We start from the raw sequence: 25,922 nt of genomic DNA, 5'->3' as shown, positions 1-25,922 counted from the left end.
AGAGGCTCCTCTGTCCTCCACTCGTTACCTGTATTAATGGCACCTTTTTGAACTCGTTATCAGTATAAAAGACACCTGTCCACAACCTCAAACAGTCATACTCCAAACTCCACTATGGCCAAGACCAAAGAGCTGTCAAAGGAGACCAGAGACAAAATTGTAGACCTGCACCAGGCTGGGAAAACTGAATCTGCAACAGGTAAGCAGCTTGGTGTGAAGAAATCAACTGTGGGAGCAATTATTAGAAAATGGAAGACATACAAGACCACTGCTAATCTCCCTCGATCTGGGGCTCCACGCAAGATCTCACCCCGTGGGGTCAAAATCATCACAAGAACGGTGAGCAAAAATCCCAGAACCACACGGGGGGACCTAGTGAATGACCTGCAGAGAGCTAGGACCAAAGTAACAGAGGCTACCATCAGTGAACCACTACGCCGCCAGGGACTTAAATCCTGCAGTTCCAGACGTGTCCCCCTGCTTAAGCCAGTACATGTCCAGGCCCGTCTGAAGTTTGCTAGAGGGCATTTGGATGATCCAGAAGAGGATTGGGAGAATGTCATATGGTCAGATGAAACCAAAATAGAACTTTCTGGTAAAAACTCAACTCGTCGTGTTTGGAGGAGAAAGAATGCAGAGTTGCATCCAAAGAACACCATACCTACTGTGAAGCATGGGGGTGGAAACATCATGCTTTGGGGCTGTTTTTCTGCAAAGGGAACAGGACGACTGATCCGTGTAAAGGAAAGAATGAATGGGGCCATGTATCGTGAGATTTTGAGTGAAAACCTCCTTCCATCAGCAAGGGCACTGAAGATGAAGCGTGGCTGGGTCTTTCAGCATGACAATGATCCCAAACACACCGCCAGGGCAACAAAGGAGTGGCTTCGTAAGAAGCATTTCAAGGTCCTGGAGTGGCCTAGCCAGTCTCCAGATCTCAACCCCATAGAAAATCTTTGGGGGGAGTTGAAAGTCAGTGTTGCCCAGCGACAGCCCCAAAACATCACTGCTTTAGAGGAGATCTGCATGGAGGAATGGGCCAAAATACCAGCAACAGTGTGTGAAAACCTGGTGAAGACTTACAGAAAACGTTTGACCTCTGTCATTGCCAACAAAGGGTATATAACAAAGTATTGAGATGAACTTTTGTTATTGACCAAACACTTATTTTCCACAATAATTTGAAAATAAATTCTTTAAAAATCCTACAATGTGATTTTCTGGATTTTATTTTCTCATTCTGTCTCTCATAGTTGAGGTATACCTATGATAAAAATTACAGGCCTCTCTCATCTTTTTAAATGGGAGAACTTGCACAATTGGTGGCTGACTAAATACTTTTTTGCCCCACTGTATTAACTGTTTATTATTCACTGCCAGATCTTCAGTCTAAGTCATATCCCAAAGCTTTTCGGTATCTGTGTGAACCCAGTGTCAAGGGGAGAAGTGAGAAAAGATGGGAGGCATTTAAAGATAACGACCAATCTCTATCTTGTAGCATTACACCATTTTTAATACTCCTCAAAGTATGTGATCTGCCAAGGAGGAATTACTATTCATTTTCTGCTGTGGGGAACAGGGGCTCTCCCTCCAAGGAGCAATTCATTACTTTTACAGTTGGCTCCGGTGTAACTCTACTGAACAGCCCTAGGGTTACATGCTCTACCAAAGGGTCCACCAGCATTGCTCTAGTCTAGTTGGTAGTTTTACTTTGAGACCAAATTTGAGCTCATAGCTTAACAGTCCAGAGGCTAAATGTAATGACTTCAGCTGCCCCAGCATATGGTCAGCTCCTGTGCCTTCACATTATTTAGCAATTAACTGAAGTTGATAGTATTTTCCAAAGAAGCAAAAACCACAATTAAATCCAAAGGCGCACAGTGTGGAATTTTGTGTGACATATTGGCGGAAATTCAATTAATATTTATAACTTTGTTTTCATTAATAATGTGCATGCAGCTGAAGCTAAGACTCATTGCTTTTGGTAGCTTAGAGGAGCTCTTTATATCTACATAGGGAGTGGGTGTTCTTCACAAAGTTCACAGTGTATATTTTCAAAGATGTACACTTCAGACTATGGATAACATGGTAACTGATGCAGGCTGACATTATAGGTGGATATTATCTTATGTGATACCGACCGATGAGTCAAAACAAATTGTGGTTCTTAATACCCAAATTTAACCAATCAAATGTGGTATCAGCAATGGTTAGACTTTAATTTGCCATTGAGTCCATTGTCTGTCCACATTTTAGCATCTCGTACATGTATTGAGAAGATTGGATTAGCTTCCATTAGCTCCAATGTCTGTCTAAGTGAATTGCAGAGCTGGGTCATAATTACATTTGGGTCATCCTTCAAATGTAACAACATAAAAATGTAAAAACATTGGAACCTATTTGATTTGCAGCTGCCTTTCTGTTTGTTATGATACAGCATATATAGTATTCTGAGCCTTCTTGAAATCAAACCTAAACATGAACATCTTAAATGGCAACCTGAATATCATAATAATCATATTTGTGAGATTTTTCAGAACACAAAATGTATTTTTTAAGGAATTGCAGTGTACCCACTTATTCTTAGCATTACAGTCCCCTACTAGAATGGGACAATTACAGCATCTCTTGAGAATCCCTACCATTCTGCGGTGCGGCTCTCACCTGCTGCAGATTGACAGTACAGTGTGACCCCCCTCTCAACAGCAGCTTCCTCAAATTACTCACCCAACACGACACTATGGCTCCCATTCTGTCTGACAAATCTGGCTGAAGAGTCCCACTGCTGTCATCACACACCGGTATGTTTAATTACATGCCTCTTGCTACTCCAACGACCAAATGTGGATAAATTGCTGATCCATCTTCCTAGATTAGTGCCTCTGTTCACTTTTATTCATCTTCTCCTGTGCTGGTCCATGAAACAGCAGTGACATGTGCATAGTGTGGCCCACAGGGGGTTCAGAGCAGCTGGTGACAGGCTCACTGCGTCAAATGAGTATTTGTTTGTTTACTGTCGAGGCTCCCCCTCCTAATGGCTCCCTCCTTCAGGTATGAGGCTAGTACGTTAAAGGACCACTTGGCAAATTAGGTACTTCATTAAAAGCTCCAGATAGGACTCTAAGAAGCAACGCAGGTGCAGATCACCCCACAGCTTATATTTAGGAACTTAGTTGCCAGTTGAATATCTGCCTACACTTACTTACTGTATGGTGCAAGTACAAGTCTGCAGGGTTATGACTTTTGGTTTAGAGCAGTTCTTTTTACCAGGTGTTTGATCGCTCTTGTGAATGGCACCCTCATACCTTCCTCTTGCTTGCTTGTTTTCATGTATTTTGAAGGCAAAAAGTACTTTACCTTGCAGGTTGTTTTCCTTTTAGGTGTTATCCCTGTAAACACAACTCCAACTTCCTTTTCCGTCCTTTTACAACTCACTTTCCTTTTGAAAATGTCCCCAAAGTTTCTCTCGTGTATAATTTTATTGGCTTGCTGGCCAAAATTATATTTGTCAGCAACTGAAGGTTCAAAAGTCATTTTCCATGTCACTTGTGATATAAATTGCATACCCCTGCACTTCGCCAGTTCAAATGAATTTGCTGAGTGTACTTTATGGCCTCATTGCCTCTGGTATTATACTTTGGTTGTTTTGTATTTAGTAACACTGTTTCTCTCTATCTTCCCTTCCTCTTCACAGCCCCTTGCGGAGGTCACCTCACAGGTTCAGAAGGAACTGTGCTGTCCCCAAACTACCCACATAATTACACCAGAGGCCAAAGCTGTGTCTATGACATCTACGTTCCAGGGGACTTTGGTAAGCATTTAGAGCATTAATTTCACAGTGGGAGATGTAAGTCTGTTCAACAGCTGCTTATGTGATGTCAGTTTCCAGAAATAATTTCACGATTAAGTGAAAGGAGGAGGCTAAGAGAGAAATGTGTTGTCAGGAAAATGTTTCAAGTCATTTTTGAGAAGTCGGATAATATTTTCTTAGACTTCAATACAATGAGACTTCTTTTAAGCAACCATATGAGTCACACCCTTTTGGCTATAAGGGAACATTTTATTTTAAGGCACTTCTGCATTAGCTTACATTTGTAGAAATGGAAGTGGCTACTTGGATAAAGCCTTTTGAAGCGTTTTATTATTTGCTTTGAATTTGTATTTAAAGCAGATTTGTGACATTTATGACTCAAGCCAATGGTATCTTATAAATTCTCATGTCATGTTAGTATTCCAAACCAACACAATGTTGGGGGACTGCTGCCGGCCGTCTCCACTCTGAAGTGTGACTTGAAACCCAAACTAAAGAATGGCAGTGTTTGCTTGCAAGAGGCCTTTAAGCAGCCTAGGATTAGGTTTAAAAGATGATTGTGTTGACAAAAAAAATGCTCCGTGCATAAGGTCAAGTAGATAATGGCTGTGGGCAATAGATGGGCAAGCAAACTCCAAGGTTTATCCAAGACTGGACATGCATAATGCAGCAAAGATCTGAAGAAAAACCTTGATGTACTTTTGCTCAATATTCCAAGTTTCTCATAAAGAGCTGAGGAAACCGTGGGCTGAGGTTTTGATTCTGTAAAGCCCTGTGCTTATGAAACACAGATTAATCCCCTGTGTGATGATCCAGCTCAACAGTTTACATCCTCTGTTGCCATCTCCCACTGCTCATGGAGTCCAGGCTTCCACAGATCTTTTTTTTCCCTACATAAATATTGCATATAAATGCAGCCTTTGCTCAAACTCCCTGCAAAGCTTAATGGACTGTTCAAGACGCCAAGCAACATTCCCACCTGGGCCTGTGAATTTATTCCAGGGAGTGCAGGCACGGAGGCTATTGAAAAGTCCCTCTGATGAACAAGGCTTCTGTGACGTGACTTGGGGGAAATATATTCTGATGAGTAGACAAACAAAGCAATTGGGATTCACAGCCCGAGTAGCGCTAATTGAAATTGTTCGGACAACAACTATGATGTAAAAAAGGAATACTACATTTTCTAAAGAAACGTGCCCTTCATTTCACTAGAAATATGCGTCTTGAATATAAAATCTAGCTAAAACAGACAATGCCGCACCAACATATCATTGCTTCTAATAGTGCAAAACAATGTTCTGTTATGACAAAATGGATTATATTTGCATACAGTATATACAGTAGGTGTGTATTGACTTGTTATACAGTACAATGTATTGCAATGTGAGCACCACTCAACATCATTTATTTTCATTCAGTTACCAACAAGTGATGTATGTGGAGTGTCCATTCCTTTATGTTTTTAACCTCTGTATAAATCAGAAGGTGGATCAATTCTCTTTTCTTTGCTTGACAGCTGAGTGTAGCCTGTAGACAGTGTGATAGTAGAAATCATACTTCAGCGTCTGGTATACAGGTAATTGAATTTTCTAAGCACCTAGGGTAAACTATCCAATGTGTGTCCTAGTCTGTCCCTAACATGAACGCTGGCGTGCTATAGGACTTTGAGACATTACGTCAACCTTGTTAAACTAGTAGAGGTCAGTGGGAGTACTCAGGACTCTGACCTAATGACACGAGAGTTTTAACCAGGTCTGGCTTGGGGGGGGGGTTCAGTATCATGTGGATGTATGTCTTTTGCTGTGAAGGTACAAGCACACTGGGCTAGCAGGAAGACACCCACCCTCTTGAGATACCCCTATCTGAGGTTCACTGGGTTAGTCTTCTCAGGGTTAGAGTTAGAAGCAATACATTTAAGTTTAATAAATCGTGAGCTCTCAGTTATTCTTCAGTGCCTGACATCACATTTGAGCTGTGGTTGTATAAGGGCTTGCCTCCTGTAAGCCGAATCAGTATTCAGATTTATTTCTTTAGCACACATATCACAATTACATCTGGTGGGTATATTAATCATTTATTTGTTGTTGTAGTTCTTTGTTTTTAAACAACCATGAAAACTGATTGCCCAACCAGATCCAACCCAATTGTTGATTCTTCTTGTTGCTTTGTTTGTGATCTGCTGAGGTTTCCTCAATGCACGGTTTACGCTGTGTTTTATGATTCTAAGGTTGTCTGCTCAAAACGTTTTGTTCGTTTATACATGTTTTGGAGGTTGGCAGCTGCTTTGGTAGTATCATAGAAACAGTTTGTGTAGATGTGATGTGTTTTGCACAAGCTATCAGGCTGTCTGTCTTGACTGATAGAACAGACCCGGTGGATGGGTGCATACCTCCCTGTATTTGTCTCCATTTTCCTTTGGAAAGCATTTTGCCCTGCCACATTTTGCAGCTGACTGTACTCACATAATGTATGCACATAATAAACATCCATCCACAACACCATAATGCACCACAGTGTAATTTAGTTAAATTTTGCCCAAAGCATCCCCTCAATCATACAAATAAATGTCTCCTTTTTGACTCGCTGGTCCCCCATAACATATATTTAATGTGGAAACCAAGTTTCTTCTTTCCCTTTCCATGCATGATCATATAGACATTTATGTGCTGAGTTCCAGTTGATGATCATAAAAATGATGATTAAAAATATAGCTGGCAGTGGACACAGAGCATAGGCAGTAAAAAGGTTTATAATCATTTGTGAGCCATCAGGTTTTGGTAGCTTAGCACTCATACTTATGAACTGTGCATATCTTATTTTAGTTTGCACCATTCAGAGATCATTAAGGTACAATGTGCATCTGTTTTGCCCTTTAATGTTTAATTATTCTGTCAGAAATAATGGTTGTAGTCATATTTCAAACAATAACTCGCCTTCTTTTTTAAATCGATGAATTATTCATTTCACACAACCTTTGCCTGGGGCACTGCTTGTAAACATACAGACATACAATGCCCCACAGGAATTCACTCTTGTTTACACCAAGGCCGTTGGTTCGTATACAACTTTTTTGCCCTATGCTTTCACCATGCATGATATTTTATTACGTAAAAACAGGGAGACTGACAGTTAAAACATTTTGACACCCAATTGTGTGCACTGGTACACAGGGGGAAGTTAATGATAAAAAACATGTGGACACATTTTATCCATGACAAAAATGCCCAAGTAAGCTTCAAGGTAAATTGATTTATTTCCCAGCTTAACTTTCTGTTGTTTGTTTTTAGCCTTGAAGATTTGTTTGTTTGGTACAGGATCCTTTGTGAATGTTTGATGGCTTCTGAGAGGAGCAAAATTCTTCCAATTAGCCAGACGCTCCATGGTATGTCTTGTATCTGTCTACCTTCTCTTTTGTAATGTAAATTGTTTTGTTTTGAATTGGATTGTGCGTAGAATATCCCCAAATGAGATATACCTGCTTTAACCCCAAATATCATCACATTTGTAGATAACCTTTGAAAATCACCTTTGGATCTAAAAATCTCATTAAAATTGATATACTGGTCAGAATCCATTCACATGACTGAAGTTGAAAATGGAACTCTCAATGCTCTCCTTGCAACACTCTGAAATAGTATCACTACATATTCCTCCAGCTCTGGACATCATTTTGACCAGATTATGTAGCAGATAGATAACCATTAATACTCTATGTATTTATGGTTTACTTTACAACAGTTGCATAATGACTCATTTGGGAATATACATTCTCAGGCATTTAGTCACTTCTGTTTATCTTCTTAAGGCTTTTTTATAGCTCCACTGTATGTGCCTACATACTAACATCAACATATGCATACTGTTTGCCACAAAATGTGTCAGGGGGTGAGACAGCAGCATTGACAGATTGCACTAATAAATCTGGGCTGTAACAAGATGGACACAGAGAGAGAGAGAGAGGGAGAGAGAGGGAGGGACGGTAAAGGGAGTGAGTTTTATGACGAAAACAAACACATGGTCGAATGTGAGAGGCTCAGAAACAACAAGTTGGATGGAGAGGGAGATAATTAGTGAGAAAGTTATAATGAGCGAGACAGGGAGAGAGAAACAGAGTGCTGCTGAGAGCGATCATAAAGAATGTTGACCCTGGGGGCTGATTGTTGACTAATCAGAGATGTTCGCTGGAGAGTAAGATAATGCCTGGGGCCACCCTGGTACACGACTTGCTACATCCCACACAAAAACCATTAACCGGTCTGTCTGCATCAGCTTACAGTTGATACACAACTCTGTGTCTTTAACCTAATACGAACTGTGAACTCTGCTCCGACCCACCTTTACCAAGCTTCTAGGAAGTGAGCCTGGCGTTAAAGACTTTGTAGTGGCCAAACATTGGCATACTCTTTGAGAGTCTGTGACGTCGCAAAAGAGTTTAATATTTTTTTTATATATCAATATTCCGGGTTAGGGTCAAAGGTTTTCTGGCTGTGATAGAGCGGATTTGGAGGCGGGCTTAAAGGAAAACACCAGTGCACATGTTTAATGGTCCCAAGTCCCCAGGTGATCTGGGTATTTTTGTACCAACAATCAGGCCAATTTGTGGGATTATAGGAACTTTTTTAGGAAGGGACGAGACCCCACCTTCAATGCTGTATCCAGTACTCTTTTTACATCCACAGGCTTTACACATAGATTTATCTCTGGATTGTGTACTCAGTGTCAATTTAAGTGTCCAGCACTCATTTGAAAGGCTGCATTGGCTTGATTTGACAACTTATCTTTTTCAAGTTGAAGTGAAGCTGTGTACCGGTTGACACCCCTGAAAGTACTGTACACTTTTTATAACTAAGAGGGAACGACGTCCTACCTTCTTTTCTCTCTTGAGGTGACCATTAATTACAGCTTTCAGTCCACAGAGAGGAGATTTTTTTAACCCCACATAGAAGCCTAATGGACTGTTTGCAGGTTCTGCCAAGGTGCAGCCACATACTCCGTGCCAAAGAGGCTGATGCAATTTCACTGCGATAATGGGACATTAAAAATATATGTGTCTATGCTGTCGTACAATCCCTTTGGTTTCCTTAAATGAGGCGTGTGTATGCTGTCACAACCCAAGGTCTCAGAAGACCTGTACTGCCACAAAGCAGAGACGACAGGTAGATCTTCCATAACTCATAGCCAGCAGGACAAATATGCTGACATTTTCCTTGATTTTTTTTGCTGCCTATGCTACGAGTATCTTTAACACCTGACATGGTCTTTTTGTATATTTTGCCTTAAGGCACTTGTAACTAAAACAGTGGCTGTAGGCAATAATTGGTTTACATTCCAGTTACCGGGGACTCCTGAGCAATTGCTTTTCACAGCATGGAACAATGACCATATATGTAAATGTTTCTGTTCCAGTAATGAATGATCAAGTAATTATAAGTGGCATCTAGCGTTAAGGTTGCAGGTTGCAACCAACTGATTAACCCTCTCCTGACCCCTTATCTGTAAACCGAGTGAAATCTACTCTGGCTTACGGTAACATGAAAAAGCAAAAGGACCCCTCTAGAGCCAGTGTTGGTTTGTCTGTTTTTCACTTCTGCAGAAACCTCGCGGTGCAACATGGTGAGCACCATGGAAGGACCTGCCTCCTATGTAGATATGATTTTCAGCTAAAAAAAGACAATACTTAATTTCAGGTGATTATACAATAATAAAAACAGTTGGGAATAGTATATTCAATTAATTGCAATAGATCCAACTAAAGGCTAGACATTAGACATTTCAATGGTTAACATTTAATCATGGTACTGCATGAAAATGGCAGCTACTCTTTTACAAAACTAAGCAAAATGCCAACTAGTAGTTGTTTAATTGGATGATTAAAAAGAAGAGGAGACAAGCTGGGGCTGTATAGATTCTTGTCTCAATGAAAACCCAGGGCTCTCCTAAAAGCCACCAGACTGCATCTACAGAAAGAGTAACTTTTACCTACCACATTTTTTATTCCCCAACGCTGGTCTGCAAATATGCTGGCTGTACATTCTGTTTACCCTCTCACATGATGTCATCTTCTTCTTACCGTAAAAATAATTGAATTCACTGACACTGAAACTTGACGTTGGAGGGCCTGGTTCACACAATCTGCCAATAATTCACATATAATAGCTGTAAACATGGGTGAGTGGTTAGCCAGTCGTGTAGGTAGTACATTTTTATTATTTACATCTGAGGAAAATAAACTGTGTTTTCTAAATTGCTTTTTAAAGCCATACCCAGTGAAATATAATGTGGTAACCCTTTAATGGTGATTTATGGTTTTGGTTATATTCATCATTGCTCATCTAAATATTTACATTTTTGGTGATTATACCTCATTTTCTAAAGCCACATTGTCTGAAGGTTTTGGCTGCTTAACTGCATGGAAATAACTTGCATCCGTTTTGTTGTTAGGCGACAGTGATAACCTCTGAGTTCCCATACGTGGGACTAAAAGTAATGCTGCTGATAAACATAAACCTGCAAGCAATCCAGGAGCAAATTGGTTTGTTTAGGATAAAATAGCAACAGAGAAAACCTATACTTGCTGAGGCATTATAGACTTGCTTATTTGAACTCAAGCTATCATACAGAACATACAGAGCATCTATGTTTCTGCCCAGATAGACAAACGATCATAGATGCTGCTACGCATTTTAAACATTTACATTTTTTTCAATAACACCAAGATACAGCAATTCACACAAAAGAATCTCGATCTTGCACTGTGATTTTTATCCTTTCAGGGATACATTATTTTTCTAATAAATCATCAACTTGTTGTATTGTGGCATACTCATTCATTTTGTGGAAAGATATCAAACAGCAAAGGGGATGGATACATGGACTGAAATAGCCTTTCTAAGATAAGGACATTTCTCTTCTCTGCTTTATAGTAATGAGCCTATCTGCAGCACATGCCCTTGTGTTTGACAGCGAAAGGTCCCAAAATCTGAGAGGATAGGAAGCCAGAAGAAAACAGAATAGTGGAGCCAAAGTTTTGGGTGTAGGGCGGTATCGCCAAACAGATATGTCATCTATACGCCAGCCTCTCCTGTACCTGTCTTCCCTTTTTATAGGGGAGCCCTTACATTTTAGTTTCCTCTTTGCCCCCACCTATAGATGTGTTTTTTTAATGTCAGTTTTATGTTGACAATTCACAATCAAAGTGATTCATTATTCATTCAAATGCAACTTTCTTTACAGAAAATGAAAGACGATCAAATTCAAAAGCAACAATTACACTCTGTTGTGGAGTTAATTATATTTAGTCATTTTCAAGAATTATTGAAAATATTGCAGTTTGTATTGCATATCTGAACAATAGCATCACACAACTATCTTTTAGTGTCTTTGTCTTTTAGTGTATGTTGAACATTCGGCATGAATAAACATGTGAAACACTATTTTATTTTTTGATGAACTAAGGCGAATACGTTGGTTTGGAAGCTACACGATATCACTTGTGTTTTATCATCGTCTAATAGTGCCAGGTGTTTTCTTAGTACACATTACTCTTAAAACTATCTGAGCACCATTTAGACCCCACCGTCTAAAGTTTTTTTCGCATGCATGCTTGAAACAAGACTAGTCTCAAAGCACTCATCATCCCAAAATGGTTCCAGGAACATGACAGTGATCTTCATTTACTTCACTTCCCTGCACTTTCTCCAGTTCCCAGCCTAATGGAGCACCTTTTGAGATGTGCTGGCAAATGGATTTTCACAGTGTGAATGCACGGGCAAACTCTATAAAGTGTGTGTATTGAGTCAGAATGTACCAAGAAGTGGGAACCAATCCTTTGTTGCATCCATGCCTCAAAGAATTTAGATTGTTTTGACGTAAAAATATCTTATGCAACTCTTGCTAGGTGTATGTTATGAGGTGAATTCCAAAGTGTTAAGTGTTTGTGACAATGTTCTCTTCACAACCCCTTTCTATCCTGTAAATTACTCCTAATATGTGATCACCCAGACGTTATTGCTTTAATCCTATGGTTAATTTAAACAGTCCCCTATGCCATTAATACCTGTCAGAAAGCCCCCAAGGAATGTAAAAACCATCACAGCTTCTTGTCACATTTATCAAAAATGACTGCTTTCAAACTGAAGGAGAATTAGATTACCATCACATGAGACTTGGATCAACCTGTAATTACACTTTTTGTTTCATTACTCAAGCCCATCAGGCATAGCGATATTAGATCTAAAAATGCATGAACTCATCATCTAATACTCAAAGTGGTGTCCGATTAATGCGACTTAATGCTGTGGGATAATTCAAGGTGAAGTTGCAGGCATGAAAATGTTGTCCATTGTTCGAGTGCATTAAGTTACACTACCATGACTAGGCCCAGAGGACAAAAGATTCATCATAGTCCTGCATAAATTAGGTAACAAGTTTACAATGATTTATTGACTTAATATCTGGACGTGATTACAAAGGAGCAGATTGGAGTCATGCATGGCTGGCTTTGGATTAGAGGCAGAAATGAGCAAAGCTGTACTTGTGAGAGTGTGTGTACATGTGCTCGTGTTTGTGTGTGTGTCTTCACAAAGCAGGGTAGAGCAGCCTATTAAACACAGCATGGTGTTGGTATGCTAATACCACAGCAGTGAGCTGTCCCTAAGGGGAAAACATCTCTTATTCAGACCCTGGTTCAGCCATAGGCAGCCTCACTATTTGACAGATACACATTTCTGCCTGTGCTGCTCTGTGTGAGTTCACCTTTCTTGTGTCAAAACATGTGTGCATTTTTATTTTGTTGCCATGTCAGACATCCAAAAGAGGTTGCCATTTGACTTTTGCCGTTGTGAGTTCAATCCGTTTATAACCACATTTTTTGCAGAATGACAAGAAATGATCCCCGAATTTAGTGGTTTGCTTTGATCAGATCAATCCGCTTTTGCAGCATTGCCTCCACTGGCTGTTAGGGGTGCTTTGTCTCTCAGTTTTGTTTCTTACTTTCTCTCTCTCTCTCTTGTCGTGTCCATCTTAGTTATGGGGCTGGTATAACAGTTTACCAGTGCTGTACTGTGAGGCTACATGCCAGAGCAGAGCCCAACTGCTATTGCTAAAGTGAAGACGACAGGAAGCTGCTCCATAATTCATAGCCAGAAGGACTAAACATATGCTGCCATTTTTTTTTACTTTAGCAATTGCCTGTTACCAGTGTGTTGTATACACCTTTTCATGAGGGTCTTGTGTATTTTGCCTTTGGGCATGCAGATGTAGCTAACACATTGGTGAGAGCTATTAAGGGCCAAAAACAGCCTTCCTTTGTACTAAGCAGATTTGGTCATTGGAAGTCTGCTCCTCACATTGTGATCCAATTTATATTTAACCTGCATTTTTGTGTTCCAATTAGAGTGGCTACTTTAAGTAGTTGTAAGCCTGTTACTTTGTTTTCAGAACGCATTTAATTCAGTTTTGTTGACTGTAACTTGTAGCATTTGTATTGTTTATAATGTGATTATGTGATTATACTTACATCTAATTTACAAACATTTAAACAAGTGTTACTATTATTTGCATTATTAAAATAGTGAAAGCATAATCATTTTTCAAGGTTAATCATTGCTGATGCAACACATTAGTATTTATGAGACGAGATCTTGCTTTTCTGAGTAGTGTGTCTAACAGACTGAATGCGCCTGTCCAAAACAGTATGCTATATCCTCTGTGCGAGAGCTGTTATGGTAGAAATAATCCGCTTAACAAATCAAATCTTATTATGTTTTTGATATGTTGGCCTGGAGCCTGTGATGAAGGTTGAGTGTGAAAGATTTTCCATATGATAGGGATGGCAGAGTGTATGGTCAGTTACCTTGGTGATGTGATGGGGCCTTAACTGTAGAAGAAGCCTGCAGTGTCCTGTATGTCGCCTCATTTAACAACCAACGCTGTGGCTTTTGCCTGTTTAGTGACAAATATAAGCCAGTGTTTGGGAATAACATGGTGAGTATGCTTATGAGCTCAATGTTACAACATGTTGTGTAAATGCAGTAATCAGCAATTCTTGGCGAAGGTGAGGGACAGGTAGTTAGTAAGACGTCATTTTTGTTGGTAATGCACCGCCCTACAATACAGTACTATTTAGCACATTGGCATGCACAACCGTAGTGATCCAGTCGTCCATGTCTATTCATTTGGTTAGAGACAAATCAGATTATTTTCAGGGTTGTGTACACATCGATACAATCAGGAATGCGTAATTGGAAATATTTATGCAGGACATAATTTAGATCCTTCCCGATTAATTATCATAAATTCTCAGTAGTTTTAGTTAGTTAAGTGAGGATAAGAATTAATTATTTCCTTTGTGATAAACTATGATGTGCTCACATGACCTTTCCTTAATTATAGAAGTTCATTTAAATTATAGGTCAGACTCCACAAAGACATTGTCCAGATGCCCTCTTTGTGCAGTACACAACATGACCTTATTGGCTTAGGGGCTCTAGCTAGTAACACGAGTGCTGTGGAGAGAAATCATTGTCCTCTGTTCTTCTGAAGAAAAACATTGCATTGAGAAGGAAGACGTTTGTAGTTTATATTTTTTGTATTTTTCATTTACCATACACTAACAGAGATTCAATTTGCATGCTTTAGCTAATTACATGCAGCACATTATGAAGCATCCTACAAATGTTACGTTAGATGCTGGTGTGGTTTTTTCCCTTCAATACCCAAAACAACACAACGTTTTCCCATGATGCGCAAGCTACAGCACACGTTTGTTTACTTTTCTTTGAGTTCTCCTGCTGGGGCTCAGCCTGCCGGCTGCTGTCAATCAAACAAACACTCTCACTGAAAGTTCCCTGAAGCAGCTGAGAGGAAATGGAGCATTTCTGAAAAGACTAAAGATTTTCCTTCCATATTTCTTTTAGTATAATATAATGCTAACACTATCTATGATTGCAAAAAAGGATGACCAAATATGACTTTCGTTTGACTTTCAGTGTTGCACCGTTGTTTTGTGTAAAGGTTATTCTCCACATGTTAAATGCCATGGCATACAAATGATTGGTACAACATTCAAGGGACTACCATATTATTGGTTGTTAAGATAATGTCACATTAAGGTTTACAGCAGGTGAGCAGATAATACTTTGCTTGAGGAAATGGTGACCTATAAAAAATGATACTGTCCTGGAAGGACCAGATATCACATTTTGTATTGCAGCTGTTGATTACTTACTGGACTCTTGGATTATTTCTTATCATAAGTGAATTTATTTGGACATTTTTAGGAAAATGTTAGGTGTTATGACATAGGGATAAACATATAACATTTTTATAAAGTCAAAATGATAGCCTGCTGCTTATATTGGAACAAATCTATACTAACATGTATTTAACTGTTAATAATCCTCAATTTGGTTGTAGGCAAAAAATAATAATAATACAAACTTACTGATACTTATCCAAAACATGATCAGTCCAAACAAGGAGCATATCCATGATGTGAATAATGCTATATTATTCTCCTACTTTTTCTGAAAAATATACAGATTTTTTATTAGCACAAGACTGCTGACATTACGTACCCTACCTGACCAATCGCTGGACGAGTTTTCTCTGATAGGATGCAAAAAAAATTACAGAAGCAACTGCACTGCCTTATTGTATAGGGTACCAACATATGCCATTTTTTCCTCAAATGGATTTATACTGATAGTTCATACATTTTTTAAATTATGTTTTATTTAAAGTGTTTTGACGAATTTGTTGCCTTGAAATCTATTCATGGTGCCCATCTGGAGAGAGGCACATGCAAATTAGATCGGATATATGACCCTTAAGCGAAAGGAAGTATTCCAGTCCAAACAACATTAACCTCTGTGTTGCCGGTTCAACATGTCAACTTTTTCAAAGCAGCAACGAGACTCTTGAAAGATTCTAAGAAACGATATTAATGACTTTAATTATCACCAGCTTCCCTGATCATTTCCTACCAGGGAGAATAAAAGCCCTAGTGAACAAGCAATTTCAACTTGTCATTTTTGTAAACCACACTCATGTTTTCTGTCCCCTTCTTTCTTTGCAGTGCTGTTTGGGCAGTTTGTGGTATTCCAGACTTTGACCAGCGATGTGGTCGAGATCTACGATGGATCCTCCACAGATTCAGCCCTTCTGTCATCTATACATGGGTCACACTCAGGTAAAAAAAAAAAGAAGCTTTGGATCCCTTAAGCGTAACGCCTTATGTTGTTTCTGACTCATAAGTATGAATAACTCTGCCAAGCACAGAACTTTGCTCTGCAGGCAAGGAAGCACATTCTTCTCTTAGCAATTCAAATTCAATAATACTTTATTTCAGACAAATTAAAAATCTAAATTTCTACCAGCTTTTTCAACGATTTTACATTTGTGCTATGATGTTGATAATGAAACGATGACAATACATTGTGATTAGAACAGAATAAACTCCTCAGATCCCAATTAAAATGAACAAAAGGAAACCAGCTGCTGTAATTTGTTGTCACATTCTTCTTGTTTAAACTGTGACACACGATAAAAACGTGAAAATATCAGGGTAGTCAATTCCAGCAATAACATTGAAGATATGCTGGAGATCATATTAGACTCAAAACTGAATCATATTGATATGTTAAACATAACTGAATCAATATTCTTATTCTTTTGCCCTGATTAATATACAGTTAATGAGGTCATGCATAGGTTGTGTTTATAAATTGTCCATTGTGTGTTAGTGAGTGTAAATATTATCTGTTGACTTCTTAAAGAGTCGATAATGCCTCCTTTGATTCTGTGTTTTAGGAGAGACGCTCCCTTTGAGTTCAGGAAACAAGATTACACTCAAGTTTACCACAAATGGAACAGAAGCAGCAAAAGGATTTCACTTTGTCTACCAAGGTGAGGCTGCTTTTTCTGATATTTTTCCAGAATTCTGATGGGAAATCCTATTTGGTGTATTGAGTGTGTTTGCTTACTTTTGGAAAAGAAAGATACTTTAGCTTTGGACTCATCACATAAAGGGCTTTGAGTGCCATTGGCTGCGGCTAGGCATGACTGAGCAGAGCAGGATGATGTGGAGTCAAACAGCCTATCCTGGCACGGCGACGAGAGAGACTAATGATGTGCAAGGAGCTTCACAAGGGCTCATAGATTCCTCTCTGCCTGCTTTGTATTGCCATCTCTCTTTCTCCTGTTGTCTTTCTCCCTTCCATACCCACCAACCTCTCTTTGTCTTTCTTCCTCTTATTCACGCTTCCTCCCCTCTTCTGTAGCTGTCCCCAGGACAAGCGCGTCTCAGTGTAGCTCGGTCCCTGAGCCCCGGTTTGGAAAGCGGATAGGGAACGACTTTGGCATCGGTATGGTGGTACTGTTTGAATGCAGTCCAGGTTACACGCTGCACGGCTCCAACGCCATCAGGTGTGAAGCCGTGCCCAGTGCCCTGGCCCAGTGGAACGGCACTGTGCCCACATGTGTCGGTAAGCTCCCTCATCCTCCAAACACTCGCCTCACCCCCTGCATGCAAGCACTCAAACACTGACACACAGATTTAGGAAGATGGAGCAGGTGTCTGACACGTTTGGGTTTTTTCTACTCAGTACAAATCCTAATGCCAATCTATGGCCAGACACTTCAGACATCAAGAAAACACAAGGACAAACAGAACAACAAAGTGTCACATCAATTTTCTTCTCAGAGAAGGGATTTCAGTTCCTGTACCTCTCCAGACAAATGAGAAAATAACTGGCATAGCGTGAATATGTCCAACAGTCAACACTCTTGGGTTCTTTTTCTATGTAGCCCACATCTCCCTATGCACTGCATGACTCAGTTAACAATGTGTTGTGTAATGTAATTCAGTAGAACAGACCTGCAATAGAAGGTGTTTCTAATACACTGCAATTCCATATGTTAATCAAGGTGGTCAAAATATTAGTAACAGCAAAACAAATTATCAATGTGATAATACAACACATAATAAAGGTGTACTCTCATGATGCATTATGCAGGTGTGTGTGCATGCATTATGCATTAATACACTGAGTCACTAGTTTATCAGATTCAAACAATACCCTACGATAAAGCCTGGCTTTACGAAGCTAAGCAAACTGCTTTGCTCTAGCTGCAGCTCCCCTTGTTTTACTGATTTGTATGCTAGTTTCAGCTCATTGTTTTGCTCATTGGCCTTAACTTAACTGTAGTGATGCTCTCCCATGGCTCTCAGAATTGTTTATCATGATAGCATCCAGTGTTTTTTAGTGAAAAAACTCTAAAAACACATTGTTCACTACCTACTCATAATTAAAAAACAGAAACAGTAGGCGACTGTAGTTGCCTTTGAGGAGAGATATATTTTAGTGAGGAGTTGGAAGATACCAAATGCAGAGCTAGAAGAGAGTAAATATAAGACATAAATTTGCCAGGTGGCCATGAACACAGATTAATGCTAATGTTTTCTTGAATTTAGTGAACTCCTACTGTAAATGAGTAAACAAATCTGTAAATGTGTACATAATAATAATGCCTGTAAAGTTTGAAGTGTTTTGTTCGAGGAGACATCACGTTGTTCAACATTAGATTTTTACAAATCTGGATTACGCACAAAACATTTAGATACAGATACACACCTCTCCACACTCATTAACAGAGAGAATTGGTGCAACAATGGCACACAGTACAATAGAAGTCAGTGATGAGATTGTTGTACATCAAATATTTAAAAGTCAGAAGTACACAGGACCCAGAGGTCGGTTTTATTTTTGACCTTCTACTAAAGGGAACAGCATCTCTCTTTGCATGGCTTTTTGGCTAGCAAACATAGAACCATGTACAATTAAATATGCACACATCCATACACATGAACAGATTTACGTGCCTTTTCTGCAAACGCTGTTACCCCAACATGCAAAGAACCATGCACTCGGTCTCCTAGAGACTCCCACATGTCTCCCATGGGAAGTTAAAGAACTACAGCTGAAGTAGGGAGAAATACATTGAATTCAGGCCTTGTGCCAGACAGCAAATAGTCCTAGTCGGTGAGTGCAAAAGATTTCAATCCAGGGTTCATCCGAGTTTACTGCCAAGTGTTAAGGGAATAGCAGTGGCACGCGTGGTTCCATTTTAAACACAATGATTTTTATCTCGAGATTGAATCTGGCTGCAGCATCACCCCCAGTGGCAGTGAACTCGTCCAGAATAATGGATATAGTTTCATGAAATCTTCACAAAAACACTATGCTCAATTACTTAAGCCCTCTTTATGGGATATGAAGGCATAAGACACCGTTCTCCTGTGAGGCACCTCTGTTATAGAAGATGTATTTTCAGCTCCTTTTCCAGCTGTGATTGACCCAGATCCTCAAGCAACACATGTTTTGCTCTCGATTTCCAAAATACAAAGCTAGTGTGCTAAGGCTTCGGTGTTGAGTTGTGTTAGCAGCACAAAGCTCTATCTTGATTTAATTAGCTGTGCCTGAATGGATGCATTTTGTTGGTGTGGCCTTCAAGTTGACTTGAATAAATTGATGTTTTGTTTCTTTCCCGGTGGAGTATGATTTGTTGCAGTGAGATTTTATTATTAAAGTAAAGCAGGTGATTTTTTATTGTTTTTCAGTTTCATGTGTAGGACGGAAACTCTTTAAACATCTGCATACTTTGCCAATAGATGGTGGAAATGAATAAGGGTCTTTTACAGGCTACAATTAAAGCAAATTAATGGTGAATACTGATACAGGAGATGAGCATTGATGAGTGCAAAGTAGCTGAATGTTAAAAAAACGAAATCACTTCAGAAAAATCATGACTGCACAGATTGCCATGATTCATTCTGAGTGTGCCCACATAATTGAATTCTCAGCTGGCTTAAACACTTTTTCCAAGGTGTCAACAAGTAAACAGTGTCACACTGGGCTTGTTTTAAACTGTTGATTCTTGTTTTGAAATGGCCTCCAAAGACCAATTAAAGTGTCTCAGTCTGGTTGTGTGTGTCAAGGACAGGCCAGAGTGACACTCTGTAGCATCGTGTCTTTAGGTCATCATACTTTAGGGAGTTTAAGCTTCTGTAGTAAAAGTGGTAGTTATTGACAGTGTAAAAAGTGTATTTATAGCAGGAATTAAGCAATACAAATTCTATAAATAGATATTAGATTTAAAATAATACAAAATAAACTTTCCCACACCCATCTCTCTAAATCTTTACATTACATACAAAAAGCTTTTTGCATTTTGAAAATATTTTATAAATATTTATTTTTTTCTCATTATACCGTGTTGGTCCATTTTGCTCACTTATCTGTAATAGGTTTGACATCCTGGCTAATATTGGACATTTTTTAAGAACCAATCCAAGCATAATTTTGCCCTGAGTAAGGGAGCAGCCACATTTTCTCCACATTAATTTCAAATTAGACACCTCAACAATTTTGGTATAGCTGACTTTGTCAAACTTGTCTTCCTTGTCTTTCTCGAAGGAAACTAACCTTGAACAATTGGCAGGGGTGTCTGCTTTGATGCTTAATGATTCAAAGCAAGCTTTAGGTATGAATTTGAAGTAAGCTGTTAAACTCTACTGCTTACACTGAAGGAAGAGGTAAGATAACTGAAAAAATGTATATACCGTGCATAAGATAATATAATAAGATTGACATTATAATAATCGACAAAAGGTAGTTTTTGACTGCATAATTGGCATATGAGTTTAATCTTTTATATATATATATATATATATATATATATAACATTTGTAAGATGAATGCATCACAAAACCAAACAAGTATTGCAAGCCATTCAGAAAATATACCTAAAATATTGCATATAGGAACTGCAAGTGATGTTAAACACTTATGTCGTACACACACAATGTGCCGATCCGTTTTTGATTTCTTAATTAAAACACTTCTAATGAAAAGTTTCTGCCTATCAGATGGTGTTAAATGTTGTCTCATAATGTGTGCTCCCCACGCTTGTCTACCTGTGGTAACCCTGACATATGAGCTTGCCGCAGATTGAGATGGGTGTGGAGTATTCAACGGTTTTATGAGTGTCATGATTTCTAATCTTGCTCGACCAATTACATTAACTGACAGCTCAGGGGACTCAAAGGAGCTGTTCAATTATACTAAAATACTGAATCTCTGTGGAATGAGTTGATGGCCTGTTGTCAAGAACATGGTCTCATGCTAGAAGATTTGAAGTCCTATAAATAAGAACAAAACAGGGCAGGAGTATATTCATTATTCTTATATTCAGTCAACTTTTTCAGAATTGAAGGTTGGAAACAAAACAACTGATGATAAAATGATTGTGTACCTCTATATTTTACATCTCACTGACAATGATAATATTGACACTGGGCTCCCATAACTTTGAAACAGCCTTTATCCAATGTCCTTACAAAGATATATCACCCTGCCTACACTACTCTAGGTATTCATTGGCATTGACCTTCATGTCTCATTGCAGAGCTGAATTCAAAACAATTACATATGCTATTCGCCTTGGTCTCAATGCAAGAGTTAATCAATAGTGTATACTCTACATTTGACATGCATTAGCTGAAAATGACATCACACTGTGGCCATGATTATAGGAAAGTGTGATTGCTCTGCTGTGTAATTGCTATGAGGCGCAGTACAAAGGCATTTTCTCTAATGTGTCACACGGAGCGAAAGGAACAATGTAGTCACTTTGAAATGATTCTATCATGTATATATCACCTGTAAAATATTGATGAGTTGGACACTGTTGCAAGTTGATTGCTGGACATGTTTTTCTTTTTTCCTTCCTTGTCTGACAGTCACATTTTCCTGTAGCATATTTTCTATTTCTCAAATGTTCTGTGTCTCCCGTGGTCTTTGTCATCGAACAGTCCCTGAAAGACAACAATTCTCGTTGAACTGTTCAGGGTAAACCGTTGTCCAAAAAGCAGCTGGTTCGTCATTGTTACAACATATTGTACTACTTTGTGAACAAATGAAGGACCTCATTGACCTTTTTTTAAACCGATTTGCACAGGGAAACTATTACAGTGAATGCTTGGTGAGTGACACTAGGATTCTTTAACCTGCAGTTCAATCTGAATAGCACTTGACCTGCATTAGGAGTGGGAGCTAGGTGCATTTTAGTCCCTACGCTAGGAAATGGTTAAATACTACTCCTTTTATGGTATACAGTATTGGTCATTAATGTAGAAGTAGCCTACATATGATGGCTTGAAGGTGTCCTATTATGCTGTGTTATGGCATATATTATAGGTCTGAAATATATTTAAAAAAAACATGTCTCTGACGTGTTTTGCTCAAAATACCAAACAGATCATTGATTTTAGCATGTCCGCTATCCCTCTGTTTCAGCCCTGTTTTCTAAATTGCTGATTCTGTGACTGTCGCTTTAAATTTGAGCTGAGTTGAAGCTGGCCACGCCCCTTTGGAGCATCATGATCTCTCTGTCTGAAGAGTGACGTTTCTAAGGGAGAAACTCAGCTAAATGCTGCCGTGATTAAACGTCATATTATGTTCAAAACCACATCAAGCATTGTTTCTGAAACACTTCCCAGTGTTAACCACTAGAACAGTGACATTATATGTATTATATATACAACCAGTGGTGGCTGGCCAATAGAGGGCGCTAGGGCGCCGCCCCACCACTCACCTCTCACCACATTTCCTTGAATAAGACATAAAACAAATGAAATAAAAATGAAATAATAAAATAAAAATATTTCGAAATATATGTATATATTTTTTTAGATGTGCAAGATAAATATTTCATAGTTAATGATGAGTAAAGTTGTTTCGTTAGTTGACATTGTCTGATTGGTGACGTATTTCCGCCCTGGGGCGCAGGAATCTTTGCCCATAGACTCTCGTTAAAAGTTGTACATGCGCAGTAGCTCCTCTTCAATACAAGAGATAGGACGATGTTGGGGCGCACCTCTCCTGCGCCCCGAGTTGAATGCAGCTGGATTTGGCGGCGAGGCTGACGTCACAGCCTTCTGTCATAAAGTATGTGTATTGTCCATGTTATATATGATATATATTATTTAAATATATAGATATAGAGATATATCTAGAGATAGATAGAGAGATAGATAGATAGATATTTATTATATATGTATATTGGCCATCTGTATAGTAATATAGCACATCTGTATATTTGTTCATACTACATCTGTTTATACTATGCCAATTATTCCCACCTCTTTATACTGCCCTTATCTTTACATAATCACTCTTAACTGCATATACTGTACATACTCTATATATCGCACTTGTTTCTCTTTGCACTTCTATCTATCTATCTATAATGTTGTTTTTGTTGTTTTCATTTATGTAAATACACTCGTTTGATACCTTAGTACATGCATGCATGCTTTTTTTAAATTTTTATACATTTTGGAGTTATAGCCCCCCCTGGAGAAAACTCCACCAGCCGCCACTGTATACAACTCTAAGTCCCTCCTGCAGACATCCTGCTGAACACACAGACACAGAGGTGCTGCGCAAGGGATTCAGCTCGCGACTTTATACTGCGGACGATTGGTTGGGACGTGTCACATGGGGGGGATGTTGCCATTAGTTCAATGTAAAGCCAGCCCACATTTCCGATATGACATCATATCGGCAACAAATCTGGATCAGCTCGTTTGTACCCCTGTTTTTAGAGTTGTGAAGAGAGAGGGTTGTATTTTCTGACGCTTTGTGAGTCTCCTTACACACCGGGGACACATATTTATGTATAACAGAGAGCAAAAAGTGCATTATGCATAATAGGGGACCTTTAACATATGTCTGACAAACGCATTCTGTCTGCTGATTGAAGCAAAGCAACAAAAAAAACACCAGAGAAAAGATAGGAGATCTCTTCTAGTGATACCGAGATGTTGCTGAGCAAAATTTCATTCGCTACTAATTGTTGTCTGTTTCAGAAATACATTTCAATAGGAAGGAAGTGCACGTAGTTCTGTTTTTTGGTGCAATAATCCAAAGAACTTGGGTTTGCAAGACTGGGTTCCCACAATCCCTAATGGAAAAAAAAGTAGAGCCAAACACTGTGAAAAGTAGCTGCTCGGATACAAGGCCAATTGGCACCGTCGGAAGAGCAATGAAAAAATTGTTGCTGTTATGGCCCTTTTTTCATTTTGATTTTTACTCTGCTGAAATATATCACAGTCCCTGAAAATGTCAGCACAGCCTGGCCACTGACTCCAATTCAACATTCATCTGAGAGCCGAGAGGCGTGATAAATATGTTACTTGTGGCCCTGGTAGTGTGGAAACAAGGTGCGCTTTGAGAGGAATAGCTTTCACAATTGAAAGATGTGATTTGTGTGGCCTGCGAGAGATAAAATAACATCAGGGTTGAACTGTTTATGTCTGCACAGAGCGAGAGGCAAGTGTGCTGCCATGCAAACCTCCACTGAGGTATTAAATAACAATAATGTCATGTGGAAGAGGATTTTAAACAAAAATAAAGCTGTTGTACATTGTCTACCAAGTAGAACCTTTCGTTTTAATGGCTGCCTTTCCCAAGGGTCCATGTAATTACATTTTTATAATGGCATTTTACAGACGCTCGTTTAAAATCCATGTATTAGCAGGTGGCATGAAGATTTTTATTATGACCCTTGCGTGCAGACTTCACCCTGAACTGACTTTCTCTCTTTGTTATACCTTTGTGTAGTTCCTTGTGGCGGGGTGTTAACTGAGCGCAAAGGCACTATCCTCTCTCCTGGATACCCTGAGCCGTACGCCAACTATCTGAACTGTGCCTGGAAGATCTCTGTTCCAGAGGGAGCCGGCATCCAAGTAAGAGGACACACATGCAGAATATTTTGTGATAAGAGATTGAAATGTGTTTGGTTTTAGATTAAAATAATTATCCATGGTCTTACTCTTTTTTTTTTATTGATGCTTTCTTCTTTTTCATTTGAATTACCGTATCTTTTGTCTTTTAGATTCAAGTTGTGACCTTCGCCACAGAACATAACTGGGATTCGCTGGATTTTTTTGATGGGGTTGATGGCAATGCTCGAAGGCTTGGTAGCTACTCAGGTAACACTGATCCAACTGAATTTTAAGTGTTGTCTGCCTCCCTTGAATTTCAATCAGAGGTTACGGGGACCCAGCAGCAGACAGATGGGGTGATGGATCTGATGACATTTGGCATGGCCTTTAAGAATGCTGTCTAAAAATCATTTAAAGAAGTCAAAGTATAAAACATGTCCCTCTCCCTTCACACAATATTCCTGTCTCTAAATTGGAGATCTTCATATTGTCGTCCCTGCTTAGTCTGAAGTTTTACAAATGCAGTGTTGCTTCAGGGCTCATGCTAATGAAAATGGCCACCTGTTAACCTACTACAAACAGGGCGTCACATCAATTTAGATGCCAGATCTTTGTATCAGAGAGACTGGTGTAGCATAATGACTTCTGTTTCTATATCGGCTATCAGCTTTATCAGAATAGGATTCAAATTTCTTAGGTGGTGGATATCTCCTTTTGGACCAAAACTCTTTACATATTCTAATAGCTCCACAGTACAGCTCTCACTGTGAGGGAAAACGTGCAATGTGAAAAGCTAAGGCATTTTAAACGCGTCTTAACTGATGAGTGTGATTATGGACAATATGTAAAACTGTACATGCAAATTGCAGAAGTCATATGCCTAGAATAGAGTTTGATCCCAGTATATTCTACATTGCACATTTTATGATCAGAATTATAGGCAATGCTTGTGTTACATTTGATGAACCTGACTTAATATTTTTTGGAACATGTTAACATCTTGAAGTGTGTGGATCAGACAGCATGTGTTATCCATGTAGTTGTACGACCATTGTTCCTTCATATAATCATTGCACAATTTTCACTTTTGTAATTATTTGATCTGGTTGACCCACAAGACCTGACAATGACATAAATTACAGATTATCCAAAATGCATGTTATTATCTGCCCACGGACGGCACAAGATATTCACTGCATTTCGACTTTCTTAAGAATGGACTCCTCTATTTTTTATATGATGGTCGGCGATTCATTTTATTATGTGAGGCATAATTTCATCTCATTTGTACCTGCTAATTTACTCTGCATCATTCATTTAGCG

General features: G+C 39.1%; 1 protein-coding gene across 1 annotated transcript in view; it reads left to right on the top strand.

The window, feature by feature from the left end:
• The window catches only part of LOC134862319 (CUB and sushi domain-containing protein 3-like), a 199,550-nt gene that overhangs the window by 88,769 nt on the left and 84,859 nt on the right, over window positions 1–25,922 (top strand). Inside the window, exons 31-36 of the mRNA XM_063880172.1 lie at window positions 3,695–3,811; window positions 15,888–16,001; window positions 16,622–16,717; window positions 17,092–17,295; window positions 24,496–24,620; window positions 24,770–24,866. Coding sequence (XP_063736242.1) covers window positions 3,695–3,811; window positions 15,888–16,001; window positions 16,622–16,717; window positions 17,092–17,295; window positions 24,496–24,620; window positions 24,770–24,866 — 753 coding nt within the window. The remainder of the gene's footprint in view (window positions 1–3,694; window positions 3,812–15,887; window positions 16,002–16,621; window positions 16,718–17,091; window positions 17,296–24,495; window positions 24,621–24,769; window positions 24,867–25,922) is intronic.

This window comes from Eleginops maclovinus, chromosome 3 (genome assembly GCF_036324505.1).
Source record: "Eleginops maclovinus isolate JMC-PN-2008 ecotype Puerto Natales chromosome 3, JC_Emac_rtc_rv5, whole genome shotgun sequence".
NCBI lineage: Eukaryota > Metazoa > Chordata > Actinopteri > Perciformes > Eleginopidae > Eleginops > Eleginops maclovinus.
The sequence above is the reverse complement of the archived record's forward strand: the minus strand, read 5'-3'. Positions and strand labels throughout refer to the sequence as shown.